The 21831-nt window shown below is 37.3% G+C and overlaps 1 protein-coding gene across 1 annotated transcript in view; it reads left to right on the plus strand.

Annotated features, from left to right (window-relative positions):
• LOC150088053 (WD repeat-containing protein 17-like) overlaps positions 1-21831 on the plus strand; it is a 350289-nt gene that overhangs the window by 143801 nt on the left and 184657 nt on the right. The window contains exons 10-11 of the mRNA XM_090369994.1: positions 12949-13024; positions 21118-21320. Coding sequence (XP_090226120.1) covers positions 12949-13024; positions 21118-21320 — 279 coding nt within the window. The remainder of the gene's footprint in view (positions 1-12948; positions 13025-21117; positions 21321-21831) is intronic.

Here is a 21831-nt window from a genome sequence, read left to right on the forward strand (position 1 = left end):
TTTGGTTTTTTTTTGTGATTATAATGTTCATAACTCTGACTGTTGTTGTTGTTATTTTGGTTTTTAGGAGCATTAGCAATTAAGGCCATATTGCTCCGAGTATATGCGGTGGTCATTCCCTGACCTTTCCGCATCCTCCGTATTTGGTGGTGACGGGCTTGAACCCTGGTCTAATCAAAACTCTGACTGATTTCATGGAGGAATAATTACAGATTAATATTACTTTTCACCTATTTGAAAATGTTTGAGTCCCAAATCATAGGCACCTTACTTACTTTTATTGTTTGTGTATATTAGCAGTATTAGAGGCATATGATGCAAGAAAGCAAGCTTATATAGCAGGGGTGGGCAACAGCCGGCCCGCGGGCCACATCCGGCCCGCGACGATGTTGAATCCGGCCCCCTCGGTAAATGCATAAATATAGAAAATCCATACCTGACTACACTCGCCGTAAACATTCGGCTTAATTCGGTTCAATCAGGCATCGCGGCCAGTACAACAGTAACCAAGTGATTCTACGCAGCGTCAAAGAGTTATTTCCTAATTATTATTGTAGCATCGATCGAACGAAGTTCCTTTGGGTTTGACTTCTTATTTAAAAAAATAATATTGGTGTGAAATATTTTGTTTTATGCCTTTTCTAATTATTACAATTTTTAATTTAATATAATTTACAGCCCATAAAATGAGCCAATTAAAAAAAAAAGAAAAATTGATTCCGAATGCCGCATTTTCAATGATAATTGGACATTCAGATATTTTTTTTAAAAATACATTAATAATTTGGTAATTCAAGTAATATAACATTCTTTAGGTTCTGATTTTTTTTATTAAATCGTTCAATCTATTCCGGCCCGCATCAAGATGCGAAAATTTCATTCGGCCCGCTGACGAAAAAAGTTGCCCACCCCTGTTATATAGCATCACCCAAAAAAAAAAAAAAACCTTCCCATTCACCCATCCATTAACTCTAAATGTTTGTCTCGTTCTGCCTTGAATTTATTTAAGCTGTCAACTTCTACAACAACAGATGGAAGTGTGTTCCAACAATCAACCACCCACTGGCTAAAGGCAAATTTCTGCACATTTATTCTACACCCATCTTTCCTCAATTTGAATTTATGTCCCCTCAAGTAACTAATCTGGACAATTTAAGGCCAATTAGCATTAGCAAGGGCACGTGATACAAGAAAGCAAGCTTATATAGCATCAGCCAAAAAAAAAAAAAAAAAACACCCCTTATTTCATCCATCCCCTCCCTCCAAATGTTTGTCAAGTTCTGCCTTGAATCTATTTAAGCTATCAACTTCTACAACGACAGATGAAAGTTTGTTCCAACAATCAACCACCCGCTGGCTAAAGGCAAACTTCTGCACACCTATCCTACAACTGTCTTTCCTCAATTTGAATTTATGCCCTCTTAGGTGATTATTCTGAACAAGAAGACGAATGCCATCAGCATTGAGCATGCTCAAACCATTCAAGGCTTTATACACCTCAATCAGATCACCTCACAGGTGCCTAGTCTCCAGACACTGTAATCTGCAAAACTTAAGCCTTTCTTCGTAAAAGCAATACTCTGTTCCATTCGCTAATCTTGTTGCCCTTTTCTGTACTCATTCCACCAGCTCTACATCCTTCTTAAAATGAGGCCTCCAGACCTGTATACAGTACTCAAGGTGTGGCCTGACCATTTCCTTATATAAGGGGATAATCACCTCCTTATCCCTGCTAGAAAAATTCCTGTATATCATTGACAAGACACCATGAGCTACTCTTGCAGACTGTCTGCACTGCTCAGAAAACTTCATATCTGCCTGCACAATTACCCCCAGGTCCTTTTCATTCTCTGCCACTGTCAGTGTGGTACCACAGAGTTGATACGTTACTCTGGGATTACTGTTTCCCATATATAGTACTTTACATTTGTCAATGTTAATCTTCATTTACGACCTCTCAGCCCATCTGCTCAATTTTTCTAGATCGTGTTGCAGCAGCATACTGTCATTAGTGTCATTAACAACCCTGCCAACCTTTGTATTGTCTGCAAACTTGGACATTAAGCCTGATATATCATCATCAATATCATTTATAAATACAGAAAACAACAATGGACCCAACACTGAACCCTGAGGGACTCCACTAATAACATTAGTCCACGAAGAGCAGTGTCCATTTATTACCACTCTCTGTCTTCTGCCACTCAACCATCCCTTTATCCATAGCAGCAATTTGCCTCCAATGCCACCCAGCTCCAATTTGTGCAGCAGTCTTCCATGTGCAAAAGTATCAAAAGCCTTTCTAAGATCCAAATACTGTATATGATATCAAAGTTATTCTTTGCATCCAGTTCCTTTGTGACTACATCATAGTATCCAATCAAATTAGTCAGACAAGACTTCCCCTTAACAAAACCATGCTGTGTCTGAGGTATAACTGAAGTCTTGTCTAGATTATCCTGCAATGCTCCTTTAACCAGTGCCTCAATTAATTTCCCTGAACAGAAGTAAAACTAACAGGTCTGTAAACCTGTGTCTCCCTTTGATCCTCCTTTGTGGATTGGGGTCACATTTGCACATCTCCAGTCCATGGGTACCTCCCCTGAGTCCAGGGAAGCTCTCATAATTATGGCTAAGGGTTTGCTTACTTCCTTTGCCACCTCCTTTAATATAACTGGATTGAATCCATCCACCCCAGGTGCCTTTCTTGTGTTTATCTTCAACAATTTCTTCTCCACTTTACTCTCAGTTATTACAAGATTATCTAGCTTACTGCCAGAGTTCAATACACCTCTGGCATTCCCCTCCCTGAATAACTCCTCATGTGTGAATGTCGGTGCAAAATATTCATTTAGTTTGTTAGCTACCTGAGCAAGATCATCAACAGTTGAACCATCAATATCAAGTGGACCAATCTGATTCATCCCCTTTCTTCTAGAGTTTACATAAGTAAAGAACTCTTTGTTGTTTTTCTTTGCATCCTTTACCAAAGATTTCTCATAATCTGCCTTCGCCTGCCTAACCCCCTTTGTAACTTGGTTACAGACCAGCTTATATCTATCATAGGCTTCTGTGTCACGTGTTAATTTATATGTATCCCATGCATTTTTCTTCTCTGTCACATTTCTAATTAGTTCATCTGACACCCATTTAGGACTAAATCTTGAACAATATTTCTTTGTTGGTATGAAAAGCCTAGTAGCTTCCAAGATTAATTCTTTGAATGCTTCCCATTTTGAATTTGCTGTTGGTAACATCATCAGTTGGTCCCACCGTATAGAATTTAAATACTGTCTCAGACCACCGTAGTCACCTTTATGAAAGCAAAAACCCTTCCCTTTACCCTTGATGATAATTACCTCTTTGAGTAAACTTCAGCACACTGTGATCACTGCCACCTAGTAGTTCCTTTATCTGCAGATTCTTGATTCATGAAGGATCACTACTGATAATGAGATCAAGAGTATTACTCCTTCTAGTTGCCTCCCGAACAAGGTACTGTAGAAAACAATCATCAATAAATCCACAAAAGCCTTGCTAGTGTGTGAGTGACCAACCCACAAATTTCAGTCAATCTCTGGGAAATTAAAATCCCCCATTATAAGACACTCTTATTTACTCGCCCACTGTTTTTCTCTGCACAATTGCTCATTATACTCATTAGATTCATTTGGCCTACATACACCTACTTTCATTTTTCCTTTCCCAGTGCTTATGTCACACCAAACAGACTCAAGATTGCATTGTCCACCAAGATCAATTGGATGCACTTAGATTTTATGTGTTTTTTACTAACAGCATAACCCCTCCTTCCTTCCTGTTCTGTCTATCCTTTCTGTACACATTGTACTCCCCAAATTCCAGTTCTGCACTGCTTATGTCTGTGTGATACCATGTCTCTGATATCCCAACAATATCTGCCTTTGATGTCTTGACTAGCACTTCAAGCTCATCGAATTTATTAACTATACTCCTAGCATTGGTGTACATGCAAGTATACATGCACCTGTTTCTACTCTTAGTTACCCTAACACAGCCCATATATTTACTTGTTCCACTATGACTACCAGCAGTCCTGGAAATCCCCATTACCTTGCTTTCCATGCTGCTGCTCAATTGCATTTCAATAGAAGTAGTGCAAGAATCACTTTTACCTCTGCCAGAGGCTACTGTTAATCTATTAGTCTGTGTATCTCCCCAAGCTAGCAGTTTTAGAGACACATAGGTTAACTAAGTTGTTCCAGTAAGTGGTATTGCAAGTTACAGTTTGCATTTTTTGTATAAATCATTTAGCACAGTTTTTAATTTGATTTGATTGATACTGGTGAATAAGCTATGGAAGTGTAGGCAGTATGTGCAGACTTGCCAATATACACATCTGATAGCATCGCCAAGTATGAGTCTGACAGCAGGTAAGAATTTAAGTTTTATGTATTTACTTATTCTTAATATCTGTTTTCTAGTTTAACCAAAATGGAAATTTAACCTAAAATTCTTTTATATATATAAAAAAAGAGGAAGAATCCCATCAGCATTGAGCTTGCTCAAACCATTCAAGGCTTTATACACCTCAATCAAATCACTTTGCATGTGCCTAGTCTCCAGACACTGCAATTTGCTGAACTTAAGTCTTTCTTCTTAAGAGCAACCTTTTGTTCCATTCACCAATCATGCTGACCTTCTCTTTACTTGTTCAAACCACTCTACATCCTTCCTAAAAAGAGACCTGCAGACCAGTATACAGTACTCAAGTTGTGGCCTGACCATTGCCTAATACAAGGGGATAATCACCTCCTTATCCCTGCTAGAAAAATTCCTGTATATCATTGACAAGTCACTATGAGCTACTCTTGCAGACTGTCTGCACTGCTCAGAAAACTTCATATCCGACTACACAATTACCCCCAGGTCTTTTTCATTCTCTACCATCCTGAGTGTACTGTGGGGATACTGCTACCCATATGCAGTACTTTACAATTTTCAATTTTAAACTTCAGTTGCCACGTCTCAGTCCATCTGCTCAACTTTTCTAGATCATGTTGCAGCAGCGTAATGTCATTAGTGTCATAATCATGACCATATTTAATTAGTATATAATTCTGCTCTCACTCAAGGCCACTATTCACTTTTGATTAGTCAGGGGCTTGTTTTGCTTGAGTGGAATTATTCTCAGCACTTTGGTTGCAATAACACTAACTTTCTTACCCTACCTATGGGTCAGAATTGGGTTGTCACAAAATAACATTAATTTTAAATACAAAATTGTTGACTGCTATTTATATAATGACAGATATGTACAGTTAACTGGTTAAGTATTAATTATAAAGAGTTTTATTAAAATACGTAATAAAGTGTTATTACTTCCATTTCTTATAAAGAGAAAACCACCATGACACACAGGTCTGTTCAGCTATTTTGTCACCTCTTTATTTAAAGAATGTAATTTTTATTTGTAGCAGTCTAGGCAAATAACTCATGCCAAAGTGGCTTCAAAAAGTAAATATAAAGGAAAATTTAGCTTTATTGAAGTAATGGAAAAAAGCTTTAATAACAATCTAGGTTTCAGGCAATATCTTCTTTTCTATAATTAAAAGTAATTTGAGCATTATGTGCATTAACCAGTGGACATTCAAACAAGCATATAGGTATTAATCTCTGCACTACACTCACAATGCAATGTCACTATCTTCCTCTGAATATGTGGGTAGGCAGATATATAGAGAACTTTACACATATTCAGAACATGCATCCGTCATGATGCTTCCATAATCTTGTTTCATTTTAGGGTGAGCCCTGTTCTCACATGGAGGCTATAGTAAGCCAAATTTTTAATAATGCTTGCTTAAAATAGCAGAATGGCATACTTCTCTGTGGAAAAATTCTGGAGGAATGCATTCAAGAATGTATCTTCAGACAGTCATCTAATAACCTGGGGTAGATGGGATTTATCCAGTTATATTAAAGGAGGTGGCAAATGAAGTAAGCAAACCCTTAGCCATAATTTAACCCCAGGGGCTCACATCTGGTGAGTATGGGCTTGGCACACCCAGGGTCCTGAGCTGGATATCATCATTCTTCTCTTTCTTGGTGATTCCCTTCTATTTCGACTCTCTCTCACTGTCTCAGGGTAACTCGGGAATTTTTTTGGCTGGCGCAGTATAAGCCTCAAGCTTCCTTGCACCATATAGCTAATAATAATAATAATTATGAGAGCATCCCTGGACTCAGGGGAGTTCCCCACTGACTGGAGATGTGCAAATGTATCCCCAGTTCACAAAGGGGGGGACGGATCTAAGAGTAATTGCAGACCAGTTAGTTTAACTTCTGTTTGGGGGAAAATAATGGAGTCACTGGTTAAAGATGCATTGCAGGATCATCTAGGCAAGACTACAGTAAAAATTCAGATAAGCATGGATTTATTAAGAGAAAGTCTTATCTGGAAAATCTGATTGGATACTATGATGTGGTTACAAAGGAACTGGATGCAAAAAATAATTTTGATATCATATATTTGGATTTCAGGTTAGCTTTTGACACTGTTGCACATGGAAGACTACCTATACAAATTGGAGCAGTATGGTATTAAGGGTAAGTTGCTACAATGGATAAAAGGGTGGTTGAGTGGGAGAAGACAGAGAGTGGTAATCAATGGACACTGCTCTTCGTGGACTAATGTCATTAGTGGGGTTCCTCGGGGTTCGGTGTTGAGCCCACTGTTGTTTTGTATATTTATCAATAATATTGATGAAGGTGTATCAGGCCTAATGTCAAAGTTTGCAGATGTTACAAAGGTTGGCAGGGTTGTTAATGGCAGTGTGCTACTGCAACATGATCGAGAAAATTTGGGCAGATGGGCTGAGAAGTGGCAACTGAAATTTAACATTGACAAATGCAAAGTAATGCAAATGGGTGGAAGTAACCCCAGAGAAACGTAGCAGCTGTGTGGTACAACACTTAGGGTGGTAGAAAATGAAAAAGACCTGGGAGTAATTGTGCAGTCAGATATGAAGTTTTCTGAGCAATGCAGACAGGCTGCCAGAGTTGATCATGAGGTATTGTCAATGATATACAGGCATTTTGCTAGTAGGGAAAAGGAGGTGATTATCCATTTGTATAAGGCAATGGTCAGGCCACACCTTGAGTACTGTGCACAGGTCTGGAGGCCTCATTGTAGGAAGGATGTAGAGTTGCTTGAATGTGTACAGAGAGGGGCAACAAGATTGGTGAGGGGAACAAAGGGGTCCTCTTACCAAGAAAGGGCTAAATTCTGCAAATTGCAGTGGCTGGAGACTAGGCGTCTGTGAGATGATCTGATTGAGGTGTATAAGGTGTGATTGATCTGATTGAGCATGCTCAATTCTGATGGGATTCTTCCGCTTGCTCAGATTACGAACCTGAGGAGGCATAAATTCAAATTGAGGAAAGACAGTTGTAGAACAGATGTGTGGAAATTTGCCTTTAGCCAGCAGATGGTTATTTGCTGGAACAAACTTTCATATGTCGTTGTGGAAGTTGATAGTTTAAATAAATTCAAGGAGGAAATGGACAAACTTTTAGAGGGAATGGATGTGTGAAATTGTTTTTTTTTTTTTTCTTTTCTGGCTGATAATACATAAATCATATGCTTGCTTTCTTTCAGCACATACCTCGATTACTATTACTATAACATCCATAGGATTAATCCTCATGTGGAAACTTGTTTACTCTGGTGATTAAAAGTGATTTGCACATGCCAAAAATATTGGCTAGTTATTTCATGTAAATTTCTGCCATACCAAATTATGCATTTGGGAACTAAATGGAGGAAAGTAAACATAACATAAACCATATAAAAACTTGCTTATTTGCCTTAAAGAAGTATTACTCTCCTCTAGGGTTTCTTCTAGCATGGTATTTATTATGCTGTGCTCCTTTAATTGTAGAATATGCTATCACTCAGTTGAAGAGCCCTCAGCTCATAAAACTTGATGACTGTGTTAACCATAAATATGTGGGTAGGCAGATCAGTGCAGATTTCTGTTCAACTTGGTTGGCTAAGTTGAAGGAAACACAGCCTCTTAGCAGGACATGATGAGTTAATTTTATTGACTTCAAGATTAAAATTAATAATATTGCTGATTATAATTAACAAACTAACTTGTGTTTTTTAAATACCTAGGACAGAAGCATAGTCAAACCTTAACAACTTTGGATCTAATTTAAGTTGTCCAAACCATTCCAACAAATGCAGTTATTGGTATAACAAATAGTAAGCAATGGCTTTTATGCATGAACCGAAAAATTTCATTTCTCTGCATCTGCCACATTGTCCATTTATTCCTCTGACTAGCACATTTCAACAGACATAATAACCATTGATTCAGCTATACAGTATATAGGTAGCCTATATGATATTTATGAAAAAAAATAGTAATTGCTAGATTTCTATTGGTCCAATTTTAGCAAAATTTTGGATGGTTCAACAGAGGTTTCTAAAAGTCCCAAATATAAAATTCATCCTCTGGGAGTTGAGTTATTACATAGAGACTAAAAAGAAGAAATAATAATTGCTGAATTTCTATTGGTCCAGTTATAATTAAATGTGGAACGGCTTGACAGATCTTTTTAAAAGGCCCAAATATTTCATGAAAATCTGACCACTGGGAGTCAAGTTGTTACATGCAGATGGATGAACCTGGTTGAAGACAATAAGCATAATGATGAAGACTATATTATGCTAATGTGCCTAAAAAAATTGACACGAAGCCCAATGAGAAAAGGCATTGATCCTTTAAATTATGAGGCTGCCACCACAAGTTGCTCCAATGAATGTAACTTCTCTTATAATTATGAATTCATAAACAGTCCTACAGCATTCATTAGTTCACACTAGGAAACTTATGTTTTCACACCTTTTGGCATTTCTCTCCTCTTGAGTTAAATTATTATACTGATGAGGTGCCTAGCCTCCCACATCTGTGGGAGGCTAGGCACCTCATCAGTATAATATGCACTAAAATGGCAGTATGTGATACAACATAACTAATAATTAACATTATACTTCTCTTCATGAGAAGTTACTTATCAGTTGTAGACAGGGCAATTCATGATGGAACCCTCAAATTTGATAGAATAATACCTTATCATTGGTCTTCATCTCTTTTCTTCCAGTTCTATTAAAAATGGATGTAAATCCTTTTATAGACATTGACAACAGTTAATGGTGGGCTGTGCATTTTTCATGACAGTGTTGGACTTGACCTCATAATATGTATACTCCTTGTGCACATACATTACCCCAGGGCTACTGGCAGCTCTTTCAAATTTTAATTTTATATTGCAATATAAATGTTATTCTGCTGAGGAAAAACATATGCTTTTAGAAAACTTCAGATTTTATCTTGTTATTATTGCTTTTAACAACTTGTGTTTATTTATTTTAAATGAGTATTTTATTTTGTTGTTGGCGCCTCCATAGCCAGGTGTGAAGGAGCAGCAGTGCGTAGCACACGCTTCTTGATTAGACCGGGGTTCGAGCCCGTCACCACCAAATACGGAGGATGTGGAAAGGTCAGGGAATGACCACCGCATATCCCAGAGCAATATGGCCTTAGTTGCTAATGCTCCAAAAAAAACCAAAACAACAAAAACAACATTATTTTGTTGTTCAGTATCAAAGAAATTATAGTTTTATTGTCATTTTTATCATTACTTTTATTCAGTAATATTTACATGCATGTGTGTGTGCACATACATTACCCTAGGGCTACAGGCAGCTCTTTCAAATTTTTAAGTTTTCTGTTGCAGTATAAATGTTATTCTGCTGAGGAAAAACATAGGAACAAAGGGGTGCACTTACAAAGAAAGGCTTAAGTTCTGCAAGTTGCAGCATCTGGAGACTAGGCACCTGCGAGATGATCTGATCAAGGTGTATAGGCCTTGAATGGGTTGAGCAGACTCATTGCTGACGGGATACTTCCTTCTATTGTTGAGGGGGCATAGATTCAAATTGAGGAAAGACAGTTGTAGAATAGATGTGCGGAAGTTTGCCTTTAGCCAGTGGGCAGTTGATTGCTGGAACAGACTTCCATCTGTTGTTGTGGAAGTTGATAGCTTAAATAAATTTAAGGCCAAACTAGACAAATATTTGGAGTGACCAGATGGGTGAAATGGGAAGAATTTTTGTTGATGCTGTATAAGCTTGCTTTCTTGCATCATATGCCTCAGCTAATGCTAAAGTGCACACACAAACACAAAGTGTATTTGATGTTACTTGACTTAGCCTTTGTTTCCTTGTGCTTTAAAATTATGAACAAACACTCTTCATTCACATCGGTAATTTGAATGAATTTTTGTAGGATAGAAATATTGCTTGGTGAGAGTAGCTGAATTTATTTTTTATTAATAAGAAATTTTTCCATTAGGCTTTCTCTGTGTTCTCACAAAATCTAGTTTTGATATTAGGTAGAACTGTAGCATTAGAATATAAATCAGAATCATCTTTCACTAGTTTTGCTTTCAAATGGGTCAGTTTCTTAAAGCATGTGCTCTCTGTGTACAAATTGCTTGAGGTAGATTTTCTCTGGGGAATCTATACTGAAGTCAATACAAATTGGGCCTTCCTGGAATACATTCAGCTCTTCAATATATTAGATTTAAAGTTTTTGTAAAGCTTATCACATTAGACCTTAGATTTTCACAGGGCATCTGCTAGGTAGTCCATTGGACTGAACATATTGAGAACTCTCTAAGATGTCTGGATCAGCTGGTATATAATCTCACTGCCTCTACTCTGCCAGTTAGTGACTGGAGGAAGTCAAAGTAGCAAGTACTGTTAAGGCCATCTTTTATTAAGGAGCTGGGTATATTCTTGTTGCATGAACACCATACCAAAAATTCCATTAGTTCATACGTGTTCTCTTGTCTGCTTTTACTTTATCTATTTAATGTGTTTGATAGTCAAACTAATAGAATAAACTTATCTACAATAAGATCTCAACTTTTCTGTGATGATGCCCATTTCCACTACAGTCTGTCAAGCCCCACTTAACTATTTCTGACAGAATCTCAGTTATAAGTTTCCTTTATAAGATTACAGTTGGCATAAAAGTTTTCTAAACAAGCTTCCATCTTATGGATTGCAGACTGTGTTTTGCAATTGTGTAGCCAGTTTTCTCTCTGACCACTCATTATAAGCAATAGTAAATGACTCTGTCAAGTGCCTGCCTGGCAACCCAAAGGTTGTGGGTTCGAATCCCGCCTCGGGCTTGGATCAGAGTAAATGCAAAAACTTTGGGAGGCGCATTATGGCCACAGAAGCCGATGTGCCAACAACTACCAAAAAAAAAAAAAAAAAAAAAAGACTCTTCTAATTATAACTTTCCAACTAATGCTGGTGTCCCTTAAGGTTCATTTCTTTCTCCCATTCTTTTTCTCTTACATATAAACAACTTTCTTCCACTGAACTATATTTCACCTTCCAGTTTGAGAAACTTTGTCCTACACAATTAAGATTCAACTTCTTAAATATCCATCACCAATTTCTTAAAATACCAATCTCCAGGTAATTCTCCAGTGGTACAAAGAAAACATAGTTAACTTCAGTCCTTCTAAAACTCAGGCCTGTCTTGCAGTAAAAGGTGTACTGCTCCTATTCTCATTTCTGATGACACTCAGATTTCTAGACAAGAACAATTATCTCTATTCAGGATTACATTGACTTTCAACTTGTTTTGATTTAAGCACATCACAAATGTTTGCTTCCTCTGTATTAAAAAAAACTTGGTTTTCTTTTTCTTTATTTTGGCATTGCTTTTCTTCTGAATAGTTACCGACTACAAAATGTCAAATTCACCTTTAGAATATTGTTCCCACATCTAGGGTGGTGCCCCTAAAACCTCTCTCAGGCTTTGAGACTCTGTTCAAAAGAGAGAAGTCAGATTAACTAATGACTTATCTGTTATGAAATCTCTCCAATCTATCATATACTTGCTCTGTTTCTGCTACATGCCTTTCTATAGATACTTTCAATGGTACTGTTCTGAATTGGCATCTGTATTACCGCTCTCTTTCAAACCAGTCCAAACATGTTTCTTAGCTAACCATCTATTCACTGTCCAACTCCAAAGGAACTAACTTTTCCTCTTTCTTATTTATCCCTTCTATTTCTCTTCATTTGACCATCCTTCACACATATTTCCCAAAAATTACACTCTATTGAAATTCAAGGCTGATATCAACAAGTATCCTCTTTCTTGTCTAAGAAATAAACTCATACGCCGACCATTAAATAAAATTTTACTGTAACTAAAGTTTTTTTACAAATGATATAAAATCACAAACAAATTATTTACAATAAACTAATGGTTGTATATTACGGAATGCTAAAAACTGTAATAAAAGATCATTTACTATAAAATATACTAAAATATAAAAATTAAAAGTGCTAAAAACCGTTAAGAACCTGAAGCTTTGTAAGACTGTTGAAGAAGGGAGCTGATGCTCTCAAAAGCTTCAGGTTCTTAACGATTTTTAGCGCTTTTAATTTTTATATTTTAGTATATTTTATAGTAAATGATCTTTTATTACAGTTTTTAGCATTCCGTAATACACAACCATTAGTTTATTGTAAATAATTTGTTTGTAATTTTATATCATTTGTAAAAAACTTTAGTTACAGTAAAATTTTATTTAATGGTCGGCGTATGAGTTTATTTCTTAGACATGAATTTTCCCGACCTCAGAGGCCTCTTTCAGGATATCCTCTTTCTTCACAACCTTTGACCCATGCATGCTAGTAAGTACTGTAGGATCTAATGCCTTTCGTGGTTGGGGTTTTCATATTAAAACAAAAAAAAAATAATATTATTGAAACTTATAAACATAAAATTTTACCTGTTGTAAATTCAGTTTATTACTTTACCCTGTATATTCTGTATTTTAAGATGCTCAACTTCTTAAGCTTTTCAGGCCATACTGCCAAAGTCTTTCGTGTCAAATGGGCACCATTAAAGGAAGGAATGTTGTGCAGTGGTTCTGATGATTGGTAAGTTTTGAAAGAGGATGAAATTAATTTTAGTTTAAGTATTTATTACATAATCACTGTATAACATAATCACTTAGCCAATGCCTGCAACTCATTTGGTTATTCCCTTTGATGATGGGAATTTCTAATGCCCTCTTCAATCAAGGCTACAGCTGACTGATCTCCATGCTACTGGCATACATTTTATTTTAGTTTATATATATATGTTTATATATACAGGTCTGGAGGCCTCATTTTTAGGAAGGATGTAGATTTGCTTGAGCATGTACAGAGCAGGCAACAAGATTGGTGAGTGGAATGAAGGGGTCCTCTTACCAAGAGAGGCTTAAGTTCTGCAAATTGCAGAGGCTGGAGACTAGGCACCTGCGAGGTGATCTGATTGAGGTGTATAAGGCCTTGAATGGGTTGAGCATGCTGAATTCTGATGGGATTCTTCCATTTGCTCTGATTACGAACCTAAGGGGGCATAAATTCAATTTGAGGAAAGACAGTTGTAGAATAGATGTGCAGAAATTTGCCTTTAGCCAGTGGGTGGTTAATTGCTGGAACAAACTTCCATCTGTTGTTGTGGAAGTTGATGGCTTAAATAAATTCAAGGAGGAACTGGACAAACTTTCAGAGGGAATGGTTTTTAAATTTTTTTTTTTTTTTGGCTGATGCTACATAAGTTCATATGCTTGCTTTCTTGCATCAGATGCCTCTATTACTGTTACTATTATTACTATGTATGTATGTACATATGTATGTTTAAAAAAATAAATAACAAATGGCTTAGTCAAGGCTTAATAAAAATGACACTCACCTCAAATGTCCGTTATAGTTACATGATTTGTGAAAGGGATATAGGTAAGTTTCTGTCCTTTCACAAATCATGTAACTATAATGGATCATTGAGGTGAGTGCCTTTTTTATTAAGCTTTGACTAAGTGCATACTTTCTTCATAATTTTCTGCATTTTAAGCTCTTGCTACTTAAACTATGATCAAAAAATAAATAAGTGTGTGTGTGTGTGTGTGTGTGTGTGTACACTGTCCAGTCAAAACATTATGTTTTAGCGATGTTTTAGCAATCAGCATTCCTCCCCACCTTGTGGTACACGTCACTGTGAGAACTGGTAAATGTGAGACTGCAGATTCATGGCAGCAGTTCAAATGAAGTACTTGATTGACAAGTATGGTGAACATACCCATTGATGATGATAGGTTGATAGACAGAAAAACTGTGGAACAGCTGACCATGAGCTTTAACCAGGGATGACCAGCATTGTTTCCAAGACCATGATCCAATGACAAATCCCCTCTGTATAGAACCTTGACCATGCACCTATTCTACAGGGCCTATACAGAGGGGATTTGTCATTGGATCATGGTCTTGGAAACAATGCTGGTCATCCAATGCTGGTCAAATTTACAGCTACTCCATCACCAACAATACCTAAGTATGATTGATGACTAGGACAAAGTTGCCTTTTCCAAAATCATGTGGATGGTCAATGGAGGATATGGTAACAAACTGTAGAGAGGAATCACTCTGATGTCCTGGTCCAACAGAAACAGGCAAGTCACAGTAGTGTTTTGATATAGAGGATGTTTTCCTGGTAATCTCTTGGAGTCCTCATACCCCCAGACCACACTGAGAATGCTAAAAACTACCTATCCATTGTGACTGATCAGCTATATCCCTTCATAGTGAATGTCTTCCTGGATGGCCCAGGTGTGTATCCTGCTGGAATACACCTGTGCTGTCCAGGAAGCATACACATTGCAGGTATTGTTTAAGAACAGTTCACTGAATACAAAAGTGACTTCCAAGTACTACCTTGGCCACAATATTCACGAATTGTGAATGCCATAGAGCATCTCTAGGATTACATGGATTAGCATTAGTAGAGGTATACAATGCAAGAAAGCAAGCTTATGCAGCATCAGCCAAAAAAAAAAAAAAAAAAAAACCACTCCCATTTCATCCCTTCATTTGTTCCAAATACCTGTCCAGCTCAGCCTTAAATTTATTTAGGCTATCAAATCCACAACAAAAGATGGAAGTCTGTTCCAGCAATCAACTACCCGCTGGCTAAAGGCAAACTTCTGCACACCTATCCTACAACTGTCTTTCCTCAATTTTAATTTATGTCCTCTCAGGTGATTATTCTGAACAAGAGGATGAATCCCATCAGCAATGAGCATACTCAAACCATTCAAGGCTTTATACACCTCAATCAGATCACCTCACAGGTGCCTAGTCTCCAGACACTGTAATCTGCAAAACTTAAGCCTTTCTTCGTAAAAGCAATACTCTGTTCCATTCACTAATCTTGTTGCACTTCCCTGTACTCGTTCCAACAGCTCTACATCCTTCTTAATATGAGGCCTCCAGACCTGTATACAGTATGCAAGGTGTGGCCTGACCATTACGTTATACAAGGGGATAATCACCTCCTTATCCCTTCTAGAAAAATTCCTGGAACAAATGAAGGGATGAAATGGGAGTGTATTTGGAACAAATAAATGGATGAAATGGGAGTGTGTTTTTTTTTTTTTTTTTTTTTTTTGGCTGATGCTGCATAAGCTTGCTTTCTTGCATTGTATACCTCTACTAATGCTAATGCTAATCCATGTAATCCTAGTGATGCTCTATGGCATTTCACATTTCGTGAATATTGTGACCAAGGTAATACTTGGAAGTCACTTTTGTATTCAGTGAACTGTTTTTAAACAATCATTGACAACACACCATGAGCTACTCTTGCAGACTGTCTGCACTGCACAATTACCCCCAGGTCCTTTTCATTCTCTACCACTGTCAGTGTTGTACCACAGAGTTGATACATTACTCTGGGGTTACTGCTTCCCATATGTAGTACTTTATATTTGTCAATGTTAAACTTAATTTGCCACCTCTCAGCCCATCTGCTCAACCTTTCTAGATCCTGTTGCAGCAGCGTACTGTCATTAGTGTCCTTAACAACCCTGACAACCTTAGTATCATCTGCAAACTTGGACAATAAGGCTGATATACCATCATCAGTATCATTTATAAATACAGAAAACAACAATGGACCCAACACTGAACCCTGAGGAACTCCACTAATAACATTAGTCCACAAAGAGCAGTGTCCATTGATTACCACTCTCTGTCTTCTCCCCCTCAACCACCCCTTTATCCATAGCAGCAATTTGCCTCCAATGCCACACTGCTCCAATTTGTGCAGCAGTCTTCCATGTGCAACAGTATCAAAAGCCTTTCTAAGATCCAAATATATGATATCAAAGTTATTTCCTACATCCAGTTCCTTTGTGACCACATCATAATATCCAATCAGATTGGTCAGACAAGACTTCCCCTTAACAAAACCATGCTGTGTCCAAGCTGTAACTGAAGTCTTGTCTAGATGATCCTGCAGTGCTTCTTTAACCAGTGCCTCCATTAATTTATCTGGAAAAGAAGTTAAACTAAAGGTCTGTAATTACTTGTGTCTCCCTTTGATCCTCCTTTGTGAATTGGGGTCACATTTACACATCTCCAGTCCATGGGTACCTCCCCTGAGTTGAAAGAAGCTCTCATAATTATGGCTAAGGGTTTGCTTACTTCCTTTGCTGCCTCCTTTAAGGCGTCTCCGTGGCCAGGTGGGAAGGAGCAACAGTGCGTAGCACACGCTTCTTGATTAGACCGGGGTTCGAGCCCGTCACCACCAAATACGGAGGATGCGGGAAGGTCAGGGAATGACCACCGCATATCCCGGAGCAATATGGCCTTAGTTGCTAATGCTCCTAAAAACCAAATAACAATAACAACAAAATAACAGCCTCCTTTAATATAATTGGATAGATCCTATCCCTCACGGGTGCCTTTTTTATGTTTATCTTCAACAATTTCTCCTTCACTTTTCTCTCAGTTATTACAAAATCATCATGCTCACTGCCAGAGTTTAATTGACCTCTGGCATTCCCCTCCCTGAATAACTCCTCATGTGTGAATGTAGATGCAAAATACTCATTTAGTTTGTTAGCCACCGAGCAGGATCATCAACAGTTGAACCATCAATATCAAGTGGACCACTCTGATTCATTCCCCTTCCTTCTGGAGTTTACATAAGTAAAGAACTCTCTGCTGTTTTTCTTTGCATCCTTTGCCATAGATTTCTCATAATCTGCCTTTGCCTGCCTAACCTCCTTTGTAACTTGGTTACAGACCAGCTTATATCTATCATAGGTTTCTGTGTCACATATTAATTTATATGTATCCCTTCCTTTTTATTCTCTGTCACATGTCAAATTAGTTCATCTGACACCCATTTAGGCCTAAATCTTGTACAATATTTCTTTGCTGGTATGAAAAGCCTAGTAGCTTCCAAGGTTAATTCTTTGAATGCTTTCCATTTTAAATTTGCTGTTGGTAACATCATCAGTTGGTCCCACCATATAGAATCTAAATGCTTTCTGAGACCACCGTAGTCACCTTTACGAAAGCAAAAATCTTTCCCCTTACCCTTGATGGTAGTTACTTCTAAGTGGGATTTACTCTTTGAGTAAATCCCACTTCAGCACGCTGTGATCACTGCCACCTAGTGGTTCCTTTATCTGCAAATTCTTGATGCATGGAGAATCACTACTGATAATCAAATCAAGAGTATTACTCCCTCTAGTTGCCTCCTGAACATGCTGCTGTAGAAAAGAATCATCCAATAAATCCACAAAAGTCTTGCTAGTGTGTGGGTGACCAACCCACAAATTCCAGTCAATCTCTGGGAAATTAAAATCCCCCATTATATGACACTCTGATTTACTGGCCCACTCTATTGCTCTGCACAATTGCTCATTATACTCATCAATTTCATTTCGTCTATAACACTACCTACTCTCATTTTTCCTCTCCCAGTGCTTAGGTCACGCCAAACAGACTCAACATTGCATTATCTACTCACATCAATCGGATGCACTTCCTTAGATTTTGTGTTTCTGAACTAACAGCATAACCCCTCCTCCCTTTCTGTCCTTTCTATCCTTTCTGTACACATTGTACTCCCCAAATTCTAGTTCTGCAATGCTTATGTCTGTGTGACACCATGTCTCTGATATCCCAACAGTATCTGCCTTTGATGTCTTGAGTAGCACTTCAAGCTCATCGAATTTATTAACTATACTCCTAGCATTGGTGTACATGTAAGTATACATGCAAGTATACATGCACCTGTTTCTACTCTTAGTTACCCTAACACAGCCCATGTATTTACACTATAAAACGTTTAGGGCTGAAGCCTCAAGCTATGGAAAAGTCCAGACTATGTATATGTATAGTGCAAAAGCATCAATAATATATAGCTACATCTGAATTCACACAATGTTAGCAAAACGGCATCGTTTTAAGTTATATCTCGTATTGTGAATACCTTCACAATGAGTTGCCATGATATTGCACTACTTTGAATAAGTAACACTTCAACTGAGGAGAAGACTAATGTTACTTATTCTATGTGGTATCCATCTGAGAATAAGTAACATTAGTCTTCTACTCGGGTGAAGCGTGACTTATTCAAAGTAGTGCAATATCATGGCAATTCGCTGTGAAGGTATTCACAATATGAGATATAACTTAAAACGATGCCGTTTTGCTAACATTCTGTGAATTCAGATTTGGCTATGTATTATTGATGCTTTCCCACTATACTTATACATAGTCCATGTATTTACTTGTTCCACTATGACTTGCAGCAGTCCTGGAAATCCCCATTGCCTTGCTTTCCAGGCTGCTGCTCAATTGCATTTCAATAGAAGTAGTGCAAGAATCACTTTTACCTCTACCAGCAGGTACTGTTAATCTATTAATCCGTGTATCTCCCCAAGCTAGCAGTTTTCCGACCCTCTTAAGTCTGCCTCGATAGCATCAGCAAATATTCTTGCACCCTTTCTATTTAAGTGTATCCCATCCCTGTAGAAGCAGTCTCTCCTGTTAACAAGCACAGACCAGGCTGAGAAAAATTCTATCCCTTGAGCCTTGCACAATCTCTCCAGGGCCAAATTGACCGACAAGGCTCTCATCATATGCTCCCTCCTATCGTGTCTGGGCAGAATTGCAGACACTTTCAAATTCAACTCTAACTCACGGCTTTTTTTTCAGCATTGACTTGTACTTGTTAAGTAATTCTGCCGGTCTCCTACTCTTAATATCATTAGTGCCAATGTGTACAACAATATCACCCTTTGTGCCCTTAAAAAATAATATCTGCTCTACAACATCATCAACCTTTGCCCCTGGCAGACATACCCTGGTCCTGTTCCATCTATCCTTTTTGCACAATATGTTCCCCGTTTACCTGACAATAGAGTCACCTACAACAACAACTAGTTCCTTTGGGACCAGCGCATTCTGCCTTGGGGTTTGCCACTGTGTTGCTTGATGTTTAAGTGCAAGCTCTGGCATTGATGTGCACAGCTGAGAGCTTGATGGGCCCCTCAATTTAAATCCTTCGAGGGCATCCACCCTCTCCTTCAAGCTCTCATATAAGCCCATAACAATGCTGAGGTGGTGCCTGATTTCCTCGCACTCCTTACATCGCGCACACACAAAGACATTCCCCTTGGCAATATTATGTCCCATTCCTGATTGCTCCACAAACATCAAACAAGCAGTGCATTTCAATAGACTGTGATTCAGAGGACAACTGTCCCCCTCAGTTCTCCCCTGAGCCACAGCACTTCCATTAGTTTGAGCCTTTTGCTTTGCTGCTCTGGTCTGAGTCATGATTTCTATTCAAGTTCAATAAAATTCCAATGCAAAATATAACCCTAAACTTATATCCCAATGCAGTTATAACACTATATATATATACAAATTTTTTATATTTCGATATCGAATGTTATCTCCAAGTTATATTATATGACTTTCTTATCCCCTGCCAACTTATGTATTAATTTATGATGTTATGTTTGTAAAAACTAGGTCACTATATTTATTTGGTTAAAGTACAATTCAATTAACAATGAAATTTAATAAGATTAATAAATTTTACTGATTAATTGATACTATTATACTCGCTATCTAGTTTTCCATTAAACCTTATGCTAGCTAGTTTTCTGTTAGACCTTATGCTGTCTAGTTTGGTGCACACGTTGTATCGTATAACAATGGTGGCAAGTTACGAATGGTTAATCTACGGACACGAGGTATTATTTACTTTCCAAATCATGCTATCTAAATTCAAAATAAACCACGGAGCTTGACTAGGTCTATAAGCTACTTATAGAAAATAATTTAATCTAACAATTAAGTTAATAAAGTGGCTAAGTATAATTAAAAACTTTTCGTTCACGGGAGCTGAAAAACCCGTTCAACACGTGGATTTGATACCCTTACCGATACTAAATAATAACCTACAAAATCTCTGTCTAAATTCAAATTAAACTAAAGTATTGTTACTAGGAATATAAAGCAACTCTAAAAAATAAATTAATATGCCAATTTAAGTCAATAAAAAAGCAAAATTTCTCTATTTGCAGGAGCCGGTAAAAACTTCGCCTGTTCATGTGTACCACTCATTTAAGTATTCACTGTATGCTCAATTTCCTCATGGTTCTGTGATTCCACCAACATTATATATATTGGTATTAATGATATTAAGCTGGACAGGGTTTTTAACAAACAGAACCAGGAATGTTTTTGCAACAAAACTTAGACAAATTATGCAACTGGCCTAAAAAATAGCCATTGAGCTTTAATGCTAGTAAATGCAGAGTTCTACATTTGGGTCACAGTAATTCCAAATTAATTCACTATTCAAACCCCATGCACATTCAGCAAAGTCACTCCTGAAAGCCACATGTGTTTGGAGAACTCTCTTATGAAAGGATTGATAAACTAATTTTAAATAATTACCTTATCCTTGTACACAAAATTGTTTTCACAAATAAACCAGTTACTAATTGCATTACCAGCAATTATATATTATTTTCGCTACTTTTATTATAATAAACTTATCTTCATTACACTTGTTATAATAAATTTTAAAATTTAATTTTTATATCAACATTTTGTACTTTATAAAGAAAGGTTAGTTTTCACTGAAGAAAAGGGTGTTTTTTTTTTTTTTTTTTTAGTACAGTTCGGGTTTGGGATTATACTTCTGGTACTGCTGTGCGGGTGCTTGAAGGTCACACACAGTTTGTACGAGGCTTGCTGTGGAGCCCAGAGCTTCCAAATATTATTCTCTCAGGTAGCTGGGATTACACCATTCACGTTTGGGATATAAGTGATGGTGCCTGCTTAGATATTATAGAAGATCATGGTGGAGATGTTTATGGTGAGTTATTACCTATATTGTAAATCTTTTCACTTGATTTATATTACTATAAATAACTTTTCATATTATCAACAAAGAATAATGTTCTGTTTCGTATACTTCATTCAACTAATTCATTAGAACATAAGCTATTTATATTTGCAAGACCCACTGAAGATAACAAAAATATAATATCGTGAATAAAATCTCATAACATATGCAACGTAATTTTCTTTAACCTAACCATCTTACAAAATCCAATCTCAACTGAACAAGAACCCTGACTTCAATGCAATCAACATGAAAAGGAAAAATAATAAATAAACCTTTCAAATGAACTTTAAACTATCCTGCACATGCATAATGAATAAAAACTATCCTGCACATGCATAATGAATAAAAGCTATCCTATTGAAACACAAAATAAAAGTTTAAAAAAATAAAACAAAAAAATCGACATTAGCTCCATGGAGCTGAAGGTGGATCCATGAATAACATCATGTGAAATGAAAAAATACAATTTAAGCTTAAT

Source organism: Mastigoproctus giganteus, chromosome 3 (assembly GCF_048544385.1).
Source record: "Mastigoproctus giganteus isolate SK-2022 chromosome 3, ASM4854438v1, whole genome shotgun sequence".
NCBI lineage: Eukaryota > Metazoa > Arthropoda > Arachnida > Uropygi > Thelyphonidae > Mastigoproctus > Mastigoproctus giganteus.